General features: G+C 39.7%; 1 protein-coding gene across 7 annotated transcripts in view; it reads right to left on the reverse strand.

Moving 5' to 3' along the window:
- Window positions 1-824: 824 nt before the first annotated feature.
- The window catches only part of SMARCA2 (SWI/SNF related BAF chromatin remodeling complex subunit ATPase 2), a 176,040-nt gene continuing 160,844 nt past the window's right edge, over window positions 825-16,020 (reverse strand). For 4 of the 7 annotated variants that reach the window (XM_082403616.1, XM_082403617.1, XM_082403618.1 and 1 more), the window contains exons 32-33: window positions 13,354-13,486; window positions 1,912-3,076 (exon numbers count right to left, since the gene is read on the reverse strand). In XM_082403616.1, coding sequence (XP_082259742.1) covers window positions 2,820-3,076; window positions 13,354-13,486 — 390 coding nt within the window. In that variant the 3' untranslated portion in view covers window positions 1,912-2,819. Of the gene's footprint in view, window positions 1,701-1,911; window positions 3,077-13,353; window positions 13,487-16,020 lie in introns of those variants that run through there. The other 3 variants (XM_082403619.1, XM_082403620.1, XM_082403621.1) reach the window with 1 other exon arrangement.

Raw genomic sequence — 16,020 nt, forward strand, 5'->3', positions numbered from 1 at the left:
TATATAGGCATACCTCATCTTACTGCGCTTTGCTTTATTGTGCTACTTCGTAGTTACTGTATTTTTCACAAATTGAAGGTCTGGGGCAACCCTGGCTCCAGCAAGTAGATTGGTGCCATTTTCCAATAGCAGTGGCTCACTTCATGCTTCTGTATCATGTTTTGGGTGATTCTGATACTTTTTGATTATTATATTTGTTTTGGTGACCTGTGATCTTTGATATTTACTACCATGACTCACTGAAGGCTCAGACGATGGTCAGCATTTTTAGTGATAAGGTATATTTTAATGACGGTATATACATCGTTTTTTCAGACATAATGCTATTGCACACTTAATGGACTACAGTAGAGTGCAAACCTAACAACTTTACATGCACCGAGAAGCCAAAAAACTCGTGTGACTCACTCTGTTGTGACGTTCACTTTGCTGGGCTAGAACTGACCCTGCAACATCTCTGAGGTATACCTGTAGATTTTCTGGCACGTAAATAGAATTTAAGCCACTAGAAAAGGTTGAGCAGGGGCTTAGCGTGACTCGGTCCATGGCAGCGTCTCTCCTGCTGTACAAGTTTAAAGTCACAAAAGCAATAGACTCCTCTCCCTTGCGACACACCTGGTTCATCCCAGGGGATTCTCTCTGTCAGTCAGTCTTCTGAAATTTTTTTCCTACCACGTGCGCTGCAGCAAGAGCTTGCCCGGCTCTCTGCAGGAGACTGTGACTCAGGCACCAGGGTTTCAGTCCCTTAGAACTCAGAAACCAGAGGCCGTGTTTGTTGAGCTCAGCTGTTATCTCTTTATTAGGAACGCACCACCACCACCACATTCTTGGAAATTACTGGAATTTTATTTGCCTCAGGCTTATGACTTGCAACCAAAGACATTGTGCAAAGAAAGCAAAGATTAAGTACACTTTAGGGAGAAGGAGACAATACACATTGGTAACATAGGAGATCAGGTTGACAAAAGAAGCCATCCATTACACTATATAGATTGCAATATTCAATAGCGATTTCAACAAAACAACTTTTCTTTTAAATCAAGAGCAAAAAATTAAGCAATGTTTACAGTAGACATAAATCTTATACAATTCAAAAAGCGTTTTTTTCAGATCATAGAGCATAAAATGGAAAAATGTCTATGTAGGTGAAGTCTAACTACTGTACATTTATCGCCTATTAAAGTTGCTTATATGTACCACAGTGTAAAAAAAAAACAATACCGAACAAATAAAAACCTTGAAAATTGCCTGATGAAAAATAAAATAACCAGTGGCTTTTAATGGCTTCTCCTGGTTATCAGTGCTACAAAAAGACAAAAATCTTCTCATCTGAACAGGTGATAAAACCAGGCACAATCAAACCGTTACCAAGACCCACCCATAGAAATATACTATCCACCCACATATTTTCCATCAAAAGCTTTTTTGTTTGTTTTAATCTTTGAGGCCCATTTGGTCACAATATGTTACAAAGATTTGTGTGTGAGTGTGTGTTTCTTTACACCATGATATCATATGTTTGTCTGGCACTATCCTAAAGCTAGCTTATAGATGATAATGATATAGAAACAACCCAGTGCCCATATGACAAATGAACTCACTGAGTGGAGACGAGAGAGGGGAGAAGGAGTTCAGTTCTACCAAGAAAAAAATGTCCATACTGATCACTCATCATCAGTCCCACTTGCTTCTGACTGTTCCTAAAAGTAAAAATAAGATAAAAAAGACAATTTAGCCATCAAGAGGCAATGTAGAAAAGAAATGACATTTTGGAAACAGTTAACCCTCCCAGTAAAGAGGCATCAACAGCCTCTATGCTGAAAAGGGGAGCTCCTACTTGGAAGTCCCAAAGCAGTGCCCGCTGTCTATGCCAGCACTACGTTTTTAGAAAATTCATGGGAGAAAAAAATTCCATGCGTTTGCTGTCTACTTAAAGAAAACATAGGATTTTAAATGTATTTGAAGATGCTTGTGTCAAGGGTTAAAAGGCTGGGTGGGGTGGGATAAGAATGCTGAACCTTTTCAACAGACCCAAATAGCAATATGTTGAAGGAAAATCAAACTAGCATACATGCTAACATGGAAAATTAACTTTCCAGAAAGAAAAAAGAAGGGGGTGTGTGGTAGGGAACCTGAGGTCCTCTAGAAAGTGAAAGAAATAGAGGGCCCTTTAAAAGGCACTGTATTAGAAGCTTGTGCACTGCTACCTTGTGGACCACAGAGTCAGGGACAGTGCACCAGACTGAGTTAATGCTCTTTGGGTCTGAATTCAGCCTCTGCTATTTACTTCCATGACCTGCAGCAAAACACACATAACCTAAGCACTGATTTCTGTAATATGTTGACAGTGACATCTGTCTTAGGATGCTAATCTAAGCACTGAATATGGTACCATCTGGAAAGGTCCTTATGTCAGGGCCTGGCTCCGTCAGGGCTCCCTGAATTTCTCAAATATTAAACAAATAACACCTCTAAGTACTTAAAGACGCATCTGGGTGTTCCGCACGGCACCTGAACTAGCAACTCAAACCCCAAACTCTGACATCATCCCACTTTTTGTCAGTCTTCCACGGAATCATTATTTCCTCTGTATACTGCTGTATCCTAGGTACTATGCTGGGTGTTAGGGATATAAAATAGTAACCAGCCATGGAGAAAACTCTATTTGTAAGTAGGCACTGGGAAGATAAGAAAGGGGAAAAGGAAACTTGATTTAGTAGTTTTGCATGTTTGAAGACTATTAAAAAGGCAATAAGCAAAGCCCCAAATTCTTTGCTTTAAATCATGCAGCTCAGTTCACATCCCTCAACACCAAATCTTTACATTTTCATTTCTGGGTAATAAGGCATTGAGGTTGGAAGGGGCCTGGGAGTGCGAGAGGGAAGCAGAAGCGGGGAGCGCCTCCCGACTTCAGGCCAGGCAGCCGCACTTACGTTTTCATCCTGCTCTTCATCACTGTCAAAATCGCTCACCACAGGTTTGGCTTTTCCTCGATTTGGCCTTTTCTTGCCTTTTCCTTTGTCCCGGCCTTTCTCATCTTTTTTATTGAGCTTGATTTTCACCTTAACAGATTTTGCTACACCAAAACCAAAACACACAGCAATGAGGCATCAGAGGGAAATCTTTTTACAGGTAGGAAAATGATCGCCTACCTGCAGATGACAAACCCAACATCCCGGAGTGCCCAGAACATTCTCGATTGATCCAAGCCTGTTCTCCACTGTCCTATCTAGTTATAGTTAGCACCCCTTTCACTTGCAAACATGTCTAAGTTTGCATGATAAGTTACACAGTCACCCTAAATGGGCAACAAGAAGGAATGAGGTCCCAGAGGGAAGCTGGGCTGGGTCCTTTCCAGGTCTCTTAATGGTTGAACAGGGATCTTCCTAACCAGGATAGCGAGGGCTGCCTTACCTACTGCGTGGAGGGGTGTGGGCATTTTTTCATTAAAAAAAATTTTTTTTATAATTAATTTTTATTGGAGTACAGTTGCTTTAGAGTGTTGTGTTTGTTAGTTTCTACTGTACAGCAAAGTGAATCAGCTATACGTATACATACATCGCCTCTTTTTTGGATTTCCTTTCCATTTAGGTCACCACATAGCACTGAGAAGAGTTCCCTGAGCTATACAGTAGGTTCTCTTTAGTTATATAGTTTATATATAGTATCAATAGTGTATATAGCTTGGTGTCAGTCGATTTATCTCTTGTAAAAATAAAATACAGTGTGTGTGTGTGAAAAAAAAAAAAAATAGTGTATATATATCAATCCCAATCTCCCAGTTCATCCCAACCCCACCTTCCCCCCCTTGGTGTCCATACGTTTGTTCTCTATGTCTGTGTCTCTATTTCTGTTTTGTAAATAAGATCATCTATACCATTTTTCTAGATTCCATATATATGTGTTAATATACGATATTTGTTTTTCTGACTTACTTCACTCTGTATGACAGTCTCTAGGTCCATCCACATCTCTGCAAATGATCCAATTTCATTCCTTTTAATGGCTGAGTAATATTCCATTGAATGGCCATCATTTAAAAAATCTACAAACAATAAATGCTGGAGAGGGTGTGGAGAAAAGGGAACCCTCTTGCACTGTTGGTGGGAATGTAAATTGATAGAGCCACTATGGAGAACAGTATGGAGGTTCCTTAAAAAACTAAAAATAGAACTACCATATGACCCAGCAGTCTCACTGCTGGGTATATACCCTGAGAAAACCATAATTCAAAAAGACACATTCACCCCAATGTTCACTGCAGCACTATTTACAATAGCCAGGACACAGAAGCAACGTCAATGTCCATCAACAGAGGAATGGGCACTTTTTAAAACAGAACTTTGACATTAAAAAGTATACATAAGTGTAAGAGGTTAAAAAAAAAAAGCCATTGATTTTATTGTGTAAATAACTTCAGTTGACTTAAAAAGAAAATCCATAGTTGAATATTTTTAACAGTACAGAAAGGTACAAAATGGAAAGTCAAAACAAAACAAAGCAAATGAATTTGAAAGGTTTCTTTCCTCATCTCTAGTCTCTCACCCTACTGCTCTCTTTCTGGTGATTATTTCCAGAAAAAGAAGTATACCTCCATATTTGAAAATATATCCATCCCTGTGTGTGTATGATTCTCTCTCTATTGATTGATAGATGACATAAAATTCCATATATTTCTGTATAGAGAGATATAAAGCATTCAAGTATATACACACACAGAAAGATGGCACCCACTTCCACTCTCACAGGGCTATTCTGAGGCTAGAAATAAAAACACATGGAAGAAAGAAGTCAAAGTGTTCATACCATAGTTATAGGTGCACATCCCAAGGTTCACAGAAAATCTGTTCCCTGGCATTGTTCTGGGACAGGTGTCCACAGAACAGTATTTTTAGGAATGGATGATGAAGTGACTGAGAATGAAAGTCTCTCATTCAAACCAGTTTTGTTAGAATATTATGTTTGGTGGGTCTCAAGGAACCTAGAAATAGATATTGTCATGGAGAGAATCAGCTCCAGAAAGAATCTTAGAGAAATTTTCAGACTTCTTTTGTGAAGGGGAAGGACCCACAAAATGTTTCGAGAAATGAAGTCTTCCATGGACGTATAGGCTAACAAAAAAGATGAGAGCAGAGGTGTTCTGAACTGAAGTGCAGGGGCAGCATATGCCCTTCCTCCATCCCAAACAGGGCAAAAGGCTGGCAAACCCTAGTGCTCAAAACAGTATTCCTAGTCCAGGCTTCCATATATCATACCCAAATGTCTACTGCTTAATAAGCTATAAGGTGGGGACTTGAAGAGAAGACTGGGGATGGAAAAGTCTACCTATTAATGGAAATGCACAAAGGCGTGAAAACCTTTAAAAATTTAAAAAGTAATTTGGAAAGAAAAAGTGAAATATCTTTATCTACACAGGTGTGGCTCTTCCTGACACGGGAGTAACAGGCAATCCATGGGAGGTGTGAAAGGGCAGAAGACTGTCAGTAAAGGTAAGAAAATACATCCTCAAGAACATAATCTAAATACTCACTGGGGTGTGGGACACTCAAAAGCTATCAGGCTTTGTGAGCCAGTGGATACGTCCCTCCAAAAAACCCACCTGAAACTAGGCTAATAAACTGGTCCATCAGATGGGCCCTTTAACTAGCATCCAAAGGCTTTATGACACCACTACACAGACCTATGACAAGTTCCAGTTAACCAGGGTGGTAGGCAGAATAGTGATGGCGCCCAGAGATGTCCATGTCCTAATCCCCAGAACTTGTGAATATGTTACTTTGCATGGCAAAAGGGATTCCACTGACCTTGAGATGGGGAGATTATCCTAGATTAACCAGGTAGGCCAGGCCCAATCTCATCACACGAGTCCTTCAAAGTGGAAGAAGATGAGGTTCTGATTTAAGAAGGTGACACAAGAAGACCCTGAACTTACCTCTTCCCACAGACGCACCAAATCTAAGGTATGTATGGAACAACCTCCTCTGAAAAAGACCTAAAAACTAGCTGAGCGACACCTACGCATTGGACAAATGTGGAAAAACCCACACTGAAGCAAGTAAGAAAGGCAGAGAGGCTGATACATAATCTCATAATAAATGTCATCCTTGGTGCAGTGACCCACAACTGGAAAGGAACTGAAAACCTGAAGCTTCTCCAGGAGGAGTGAAGGTTTGAACCCCACATCAGGTACCCCAACTTTTAAGACTTGCACCTGAGGGATGCCCCCAAAACATCTAGCTTTGAAAACCAACAGGGCTTGTGTCCACAAGACCCACAGGGCTACAGCCAGCTCAGAAATGGCTCGTAAAAGTCTCATGCTCAGACTCACCTGCCCCAGGACCCAGCTCAAAGTCAGCTGATTGAGAGGCACCCAGACTTTACATAAAAGAAGCTTATCTGCTTATCTTAAAGCATCGGCCTAGGACGGGCATCTAATTTAACCCATATCTAAGGGCTGACCGTCATCCCTTCCAGAGAACTTGGCGGAGGGGGGATGCTATCTTTGCACTCTCCCTCTGCCATACTCCAGAGCACTAGTGTCTCATGGAGGGGAGCTTTTACACACGCCCAGTGCCCTGGTTTTTGCAAGTGCTGCCCAGGGGATACCTTCAGATTGCCTGGTTCTGGTGGTCAAGTGGGACTTAGGCCTGTGGTCCCACTGGACTGTATTTGCATACTTTAAAAAGCTGCTGCCTGAGGATCTGGCTTCCAATCAGCCTGAATCTAGGTGTTGAGATCCTCCCTTCTAAGACACTGACTGACAGGTCTTGGCACACCTTCAACTAGGGGGAGCCACTAAAAGTAGGCTGCTTGGACAATCACAAAGGTGTGAGAGACAAGGAAGAGCTAGGGTGTAGGTTGACTGATAAAGTTTTTGTCTCCTCCATGAGGCCACTCCTTCAAGACTGGGAGAGATGGCTGTTTTATCAAATGAGAGAGTCAAGGAAAATAAAGAGAGGAATATGCTCCAAATGAAAGAACAAGATAAAACCTCAGAAAAAAGTCTTTAATGAAACAAAGATGAATGGCTTAGGTGACTGATTGATGATAGAGTTAAAAATAATGGTCATAAAGATACTCACTTGGGAGAAGAATGAATGAAAACAGTGAGAACTTCAAAGAGAAAACACAATTAACCCTTGAACAACATGGGGGTTAGGGGCACCAACCCTCTGTGCAGTCGAAAATCTGTGTATAACTTTACAGTTGGCCCTCTGTATCTGGGGTTCTGCATCCACAGATTCAACCAACTGCAGATTGTATAGTACTGCTGTATGTATTTATTGAAAAACAATCTGCCTCCAAGTGGACCCATGCAGTTCAAACCTGTGTTGTTCAATGTCCAACTTTATAAACAAGTACCAAATAGAAGTCACAGAGCTGAAGAATATGATAACTGAAAAGTACACTAGAGGGGTACAACAACAGACAAGATGAAGCAGAAGAAAGATCAGTAAACTCAAAGACAGGGCAGTGAAACTCATCCAATCAGAGCAGCAAAAAGAAAAGAATGAAACAGAGTGAAGATAACTTAAGGGACTTATGGGACAACATAAAGTGGACCAATATCCACACTGTAGGGCTCCCAGAAAGAGAAGAGAGAGAAAGGGGTAGAAGACTTATTTGAAGAAATAATGGCTGAAAACTTCCCTCATCTGCAGAAGGAAATACATCCAGATCCAGGAAACCCAGAGAGTCCCAAATAAGAGGGACCCAAAGAGACCCACACTTAGACATACGACAATTAAAATGTCAAAACTTAAACACAAGAAGAGAACTGTAAAAGCAGCAAAAGAAAAACAAACAACTTGTTACATACAAGGGCAACCCCCCAGAAGACTATCGGTAGATTTTTAAGCAGAGACTTTGCAGTCCAGAAGTGAGTGGCACAAAACAGTCAAAATACTGAAAGAAGAAAACTTCCAACCAAGAATATTCTACCTGGCAAATGTATCATTCAGAATTGAAGGAGAGATAAAGTTATTTTCCAGATAACTAAAAGCTAAAGGAGTTCATCAAGAACTCCTGAATTTTCAAGAAATGTTAAAGGGACTTATTTCAGTTAAAAAGAAGGGGTACTGATTAGCAACAGAAAACACATAAAAGTATAAATCTCACTGGTAAAGTAAATATATAGTATATTTAGTGGATTAATCACTTCTAGAGCCAGACATAAGTAATATAGTTATTTTTACTACTTTTATCTTTTACTTTAACAACTATAATAATTAGAGGATATACAAGTATATTCACAAGATAAAAAAAATGTAAAATGTGTCATCAAAAACATAAAACAGGGAGCGGGAGGGGGCGGGGAAAAAACAAAAAACATAAAACAGAGGGAAGGAGTACAAACATAGAGCTTTAGAATACATTCAAACTTAAGTTGTTATCAACTTAAAATAGACTCTTCTAAATATGTTATAACATGTAAGCCTCGTGGTAACCACAAAGCAAAAACCTATAGTAGATATACACAAAAGATAAAAAGAAGGGAATCTAAGTAAACTACTAAAGAAAGTCATCAAATGACAAAGGAAGACAGCAAAAGAAGAAAAACAGAACTACAAAACAGCCAGAAAACAATGAACAAAATGGCAATAAGTACATATCTATCAATTATTACTTTAAATGTAAATGGACTGAATTCTCCAGTCAAAAGACAAAGTGGCTGAATGGTTAAAAAACAAGACCTATCTATATGCTGCCTACAAGAGACTCAAAGACACACACACTGCAAGTGAGCAGATGGAAAAAGGCAGTCCATGCAAACGGAAACCAAAAGAAAGCTGGGGCAGCTATACTTGCATCAGACAAAAGAGACTTTAAAGACGGTAATAAGAGACAAAGAAAGGCATTACATAGTAGCAAAGGGTCAATACAAAAAGAGGACATAACATTTATTAACAGACATAGAGGGATAAATAGACAGCAATACAATAATATTAGGGGACTTTAATACCTTTCTTTCACTAATGGACAGATCATCTAGACAGAAAATCAATATGAAAACACTGGCCTTAAATGACACACTAGACCAGAGGAACTTAACAGTTATATATGGAACATTCCATTCAAAAGCAACAGAATACACATTCTTCTCAAGTGCACATGAAGCATTCTCCAGGATAGATCATATGTGATGCCTCAAAACCAGTCTTAATAAATTTAAGCAGATTGAAGTATCAATAAGCCTTCTCAACCATAATGACATGAAACTAATCAACTACCAGAGGAAAACTGGAAAATTCACACTTGTTTGGAGATTAAACAACATGCTACTGAACCACCAATGGCTCAACAAGGAAACCAAAAGAGTAAATTAAAAGATACCTTCAGACAAATGAAAATGGAAATCAAACATGCCAAAATTTACAGGATGCAGAAAAGTAACCTTAGAAGGGAAGTTCAGTGATAAATGCCTACATCAAGAAACAAAAATCTCAAATAAAACACCCTAACTTTATACTTCAAGGAACTACAAAAAGAAGAACAAATGAAGTCCAAACTTAGTAGATGGAAGGAAACAGCAAAGATCAAACTGGAAACAAACAAGCAACAACAACAAAAAAGTAGGGAGTAAAAAGACAATAGAAAAGATCAATGAAACTAAGGGCCGGTTCTTTGAAAAGATTTTAAAAAATGGACAAATCTTTAGCTACACTCACCAAGAAGAAAAGAGAGAGGACTCAAATAAAGTCACTAATGATAGAGGGGATGTTATCAGAGAAATGCAAAGAATCACGAGAGACTGCTATGAACAATTATGTGCCAACAAATCATACAGCCTAGAAAAAAACAGATAAATTTGTAGAACCAGACAACCTACCAGGACTGCATCACAAAGAAAATAGAAAAAGACCAATTACTAGTAAGGAAATTGAGTCCACAGTCAAAAACCTCCCATCAAACAAAAGTCCAAGACCAGACGGCATCACTGGTGAATTCTGCCAAACATTTAAAGAAGAATTAGAATGAATACCTATCCTTTTCAAATTTTTGCCCAAAAACCCCAAAAACAAACAAACAAAAAAACGGAAGAGGAGGGGACACTTCCAAACTCATTTTCCGAGGGTAGCATTATGCTGATACCAAAACCAGACAAGAAGGCTGCAAGAAAAGAAGAAAATTATAGGCCAATATCCCTGATGAATGTAGATGCAAAAATCCCCAACAAAATATTAGCAAACTGAATTCAACAATACATTAAAAGAATCATATACCATAATTAAGTGGGATTTATTCCAGGGATGCAAGTTGGTTCAACATCAATATATCAATCAATATGATTCAACACATTAACAGAATGAAGGCTAAAACTTATAATGATCATCTCAGTAAAATGGTACATAAACAGAAATAGAGTCACAGATGTACAAAACAAACTTATGGTTACCAGCGGGGAAAGTGGAGGGATAAACTGGGAGACTGGGATTGACATATACACGCCATATGATCCAGCAATCCCGCTCCTGGGCACATATCTGGAGAAAACCATAATTTGAAAATACACATGCACCCCGATGTTCACTGCAGCAATATTTACAGGAGCCAGGACATGGAAGCAACCTAAGTGTCCATCCACAGAGGAATGGATAAAGAAGATGGGGTACATATACACAATGGAATATTACTCAGCCATAAAAGAATAATGCCATTTGCAGTGACATGGATGGACCTAGAGATTATCAAACTAAGTGAAGTAAGTCAAAAAGAGAAAGACAAATATCATATGATATCGCTTATATGTGGAATCTAAAAAAGTGATACAAATGAACTTATTTACAAAACAGAAACAGACCCACAGACTTAGAAGACAAACTTACAGATACCAAAGAAGAAAGGTGGCAGGGCCAGGGGTTGGGGGGGGCGGTGGGAAATTAGGAGTTTGGGATTAACACATACACACGACTATATATAAAATAGATAACCAAGAAGGACCTACTACTGTACAGTACAGGAAGCTCTACTCAGTATTCTGTAATAACCTACATGGGAAAAGAATCTGTAAAAGAATGGATACACGTATAACTGAATCACTTCACTTTACGCATGAAACGAACACAACATTGTAAATCGACTATACTCCAATACAAAATAAACATTTTTAAAAATTATAAAAAGGACATTTGCGACAACATGGATGGACCACGAGGGCTTTTATGCTAAGTGAAATAAGTCAGTGAAAGACAGATACTGTATGATCTCATATGTGAAATTAAAAAAAAAAAAACAACTGAACTCATAGATACAGAGAACAGATAGGGTGGCTGCCAGAGGTGGGGAGGTGGGGTGGGAAATGGGTGCAGGGAATCCAAAGGTATAAATATCCAGTTATAAAAAAATAAGTCGTGGGGTTTAAGGTACAGCATGGTGAGTATAATTAATAACACTGTAGTGCATATTTGGAAGTTGCCAAGAGAGTAGATCTTCAAAGTTCCCATCACAGGAAAAAATTTTTTTCTGACTATGTGTGGTGATGGATGTTAACTAGATTTAGGTGTGATCATTTCACAATATAGACATACATCGCATCATTATGCTGTATATCTGAACCTAGTATATTATTATATATGTCAATTATATCTCAACAACAGCAAAAAAATGTGGATGGAGAGGAGGCTGAGGAGAGGGTCAATGAGATGCAACATGAGAAAGAGACACAAGGAAATGGATTCTCCCCTGGAGCCCCGACAAAGGAAGGTAGGCTGGTGACACCTTGATTTTGGCCCAGAGAGACCCACAGCAAACCCGTGACCTACAGGGCTGTGAGATAATAAATGTAAGTTGTATTGAGGCACTAAGTTTGTGGTAATTTGTTAGAGCGGCCGTAGAAAGTTAACATACCAAGTCTCAGGAGAGATTAGAGCAAACGTATCTCAACCGATAGCTGGGATAAGAAGGTAGCTCTTTGAAAACAGATTAGAAATCTCACTCTAAAACAAGGAAACGTTTAGCTAAAATATGCTTTTGTAGACTTAATCATCAAATGCTAGGATATTAAAACTAGGGAGTAACCATATGAAACTGAAAAAGGTTAAATTAATACTTAAAAGGCAGAATCACTCAAAAGAATAATACTGGGAACAGATGAGGGTATAGGGAAACAGACACGTACGTACACGGCTGACAAAGATATCAACTCCATTCTGTGCAGCAATATGTATGCGTCAGATGTTTTTACAGTGTGTGCAGTGGTTTATGGGTTAGAATTTTCAGGACAGCATTATTTGGATTGAGATTACTATGTTTCGGTACATTCATTAATGGATGTTAATATATGTATTGCTGTATAAAAACACTCATTGCTACGGGAAAATATTTGTAATAGAAAAACCATGCTACAAAACAGTGTGCTATACTTTTATAAACAAAATATTTATGTGTATAAAAAACTGGAAGGCAATTGGAGTTAAATGTATATTGGGTGATGGAATTATACAGATTTTCGTTTCTTAAAAATATTTTCCAAGCTGTCTGTACTAAGTATGTAATTAGAAACAAATCTAATAAAAAAATGTTAAAGCATACCTAAACTGTTTGTTTTACATAGAAGACTACAAACTACTAGGATTTACTTACTTTGTGAGGAGGTATGGGGTGAAAACATAATTAGGTAAGAAGAAATTTTAGACTTTTCAAGGCAGCCGTAACCTTTGAAATATGATACTTGCCTTTGGGTGCAAAGTTTAAGAGGGCACCAAAACTCGGTAATCAAGATAAACACTATTCAGTGCAATGTTTTAAAAACTCAAAACTCATGCCAAACAGAGCCATAATGAATAAAATATCAAGATAAAGACAGGATCAGTATCTGATCCATGATGGACAAAATGGACCACAGCTTGACAATTATCTTCTAAAGCAGTGACTCTCAAAGTGTGGTCCCGGGTCCAGTCACATCAGCATCCCCTGTGAACCTGTTAGAAATGCTGACTCTCAGACCCTTCCGCAGGCTACTGAATCAGAAACTCAGGGGTGGAGGCCAGCAATCACCCAGGTTAGAGAACCACTGTGCTAGGTCAACAGATAGGTGGTATCAACAGCCATGCTGGTAGAAAATGTGTATTACACTGATTTCCAAAGGCAACATTCCGTGTTTGCTGTGAGCCTGGCCATGTGCTAAGCTCTTCGCATGACTGGGGGCACATTTAGTACTTCAGTTTCACAGAGGAGGAGACTGAGCTCCAGCAGGGTTAAGTATACCACCTGGGGTTGCCCAGCTAGGACACGGAAGACCACAAGACCTGGAGTCCAGGTGTGCCTGACTCCGGCGTCTGCTCTGTTGGCATCTGCGGAAACAGCGATGCAGGTGGCCAGGGCCAAACCAGTGGAGAAACCACATGGACTCACCCTCTGACTCTGACTCGTCTTCCTCTTCCTCCTCCTCCTCTTCGTTGCTCTCGTCCTCACTCTCTTCTTCTTTGGCAATTTTCTGCCGAGCACTCTTAAACACTGACTGTAAGACGATGGAGTCTTCGTAGATCTAAAGGGTCAAAGTGGCACCTGTTAAAAACTTCAAGCTGAGGGCCCGAGACTCACACTCGCAGCATGCTCTTTTCTTCCCTGTGCCACACACCAGCATTATTTTACGTGAATTTTAGTAGAAACATCGACGTTATTGTCTATGCCTGCAGGGAAACACCAAACTCAAATCTGCAGACACAGTCTTACAGGAAAAGTCCACATGCCGTTGAAATAATTTCAGAGAGTGTGTGTGTGCACGCGCATGCTTCGGAGGGAAGGGAGGGCTTCAACACGATGCCCTCTCATTTTTGACAGCAAGACCGGTATTTAAAAAAACTATTTCTTATTTAAGTTGTTCCATCAAACACTGTGGTAAACCAACCTTTTTTAAAAAATGCAATTCTCCTAACAAAATGGAGGCTATTATTTGTTACTGAGTTTATCAGTACCAGCCAATACTTATTGCAATCAGTGCTTTCTCGCTGGTGTATGCACCTAACTGACCATAGCCCTGTGTAGTTGCTGAGAGAGAGAGAAAAAGTTCAAAAATGGTCCATTTTCTCAAAAAACTAAAAATAGAAGTACCATATGATCCAGCAATGCCAATTCTAGATATATACCCAAAGGAACTGAAAGCAGGGTCTTGAAGAGATACATGCACACCCATGTTTACAGCAGCACTATTCACAGTAGCCAAGAGGTAGAAGCACACCCAATGTCCATCGATAGAGGGGTGAAGAAACAAAACGAGGTCTATCCATACCGTGGAGTATTATTCAGCCTTAAAAAGGAAAGAAATCCTGTCGCAGCCTACACAACATGGATGAACTCTGAGGACATGACGCTAGGTGAAATGATAAGCCATTCACAAAAAGACAAACACTGAGTGATTTGCTTATATGAGCTATCTAGAGGAGTCAAATTCGTAGAAAGAGAACGTAGAATGGTATCTGGCAGAATGATTACAGGGTTTTAGTTTTACAAGATGAAAGTGTTCTGGAGATCTGTTGCAGAATAATGAAAATATACTTCACACTATTGAGCTGTACACTTAAAAATGGTGAAGATGACACACTGGGATGGGGCCACTGGGGCAGAATTTGCCAGGGACACTAGAGTTGAGCTGGATCTTAAGGGTGAGGAGGATCCCATCAGGGATCATGAGAAAGGAGAGGGCCTTTTTAGAAAAGGAGAGCAAGGAGAAAGGTGGGGCGGCAAGAGTAAAAAAAGATGCATCCGGGATGGTGCCATTGCCAATTTCCTGGTTATGACATGGGACGATGTTACTATCTTGTGACGAAGTCAAGGCTCTCTCTGTATTCATAATTCTTTCCTACAACTGCATGTGTATCTGGGGAAGCCGGTGTTTATGGACCATGAACTGTTACTGGACCATGAACTGTTTAGGTTGAGGAACAGCAGGAAATGAGGCCAAAGAGTTAGTGTATGACTTTAGAAAGCAAACTACGGCGATTAAATTCATTCTAGAATTTAACAGTACATGGGGAAGCTCGAAGCTTGGTGGGCAGTAGATGATGGACAGGATAAAAAGGTGGTTACAGAAAGATAGGCCAGCATCCAGGAGGGCCTCGGAGGGAAGCCAGTCAAGAGGCCATTTGTCACCCCAGTTCAGGGGTGAGGCAGTGGGTGTTGGCAGACAGGGAGGCTGTGGGACGGGGTGTATATCACAATGTTGCCACAGTCCTATGAAGAACCCCCAAATCTATCCACTAACTACAAGTGGTCATTCATAAAAGACTTCCTTTTTGACGCTTATATTTACTCTCTGCGTCCTAGTTTTCACCTTAAATTTCTTTGAAAAAGGCTTGCTTTCACGACCTATTGTTTTGGTCAAAATAATACTTCTATTAACTCCCATTAACTGGAAAGGTATGGTCTGTTCAAAGCACATTCTGAGGAGTCCCACATTCTCCAATTTAGTGACTGGAATTGACATGAAGATAAAAGAAGTCTGATCCGGAAAGAGGCTTGACTCTGCATTGGCTGGCAGACACACTGACCTCTCTTCTTGTTCTTTCTGCCTCATGGGTATGAGAGCATAGATAGGAAAAGGGGAGTCCCTACAAAAGGTGAGTGGAATTGAGGTGTAATTAAAGTGAAAGTGTCCTCCGCCAACTTAGTTATTTTAATAGTGTCACTTACTTACAGACTCTTATACTTGCTAACTACAGAGGAGGGGAGTAAAGAGAATTGCAATTGACCTGATAAAAAGCATTTCTGTAACAATTAGAGGCGGTGGTTATTTTTTCTATATATTTTTTGTTTTAAAACAGAACAGCAGTTTCGGCTCCTGATGCAAAGTTTACAATCAGAAAACCCAAGGTAAATATAACCAAATACACCATCTCTATAAATGCAAAAACTGTACCTCTAGCTTTTAAGCATTACATTAAGTTATTAACTTAAATTCCTCCTCTGATTAAAAGCCAAGCCTTTAAGGGAAGCACAAGTAGGAACTAGCATAGCTATGGTACAAAGGAGCTGGCATTAATTTGAAAATGCCAAAGCCTCAATTGACGTACATAGGTAGCA

This window comes from Balaenoptera borealis, assembly GCF_965194805.1.
Source record: "Balaenoptera borealis genome assembly, chromosome: 8".
Lineage (NCBI taxonomy): Eukaryota > Metazoa > Chordata > Mammalia > Artiodactyla > Balaenopteridae > Balaenoptera > Balaenoptera borealis.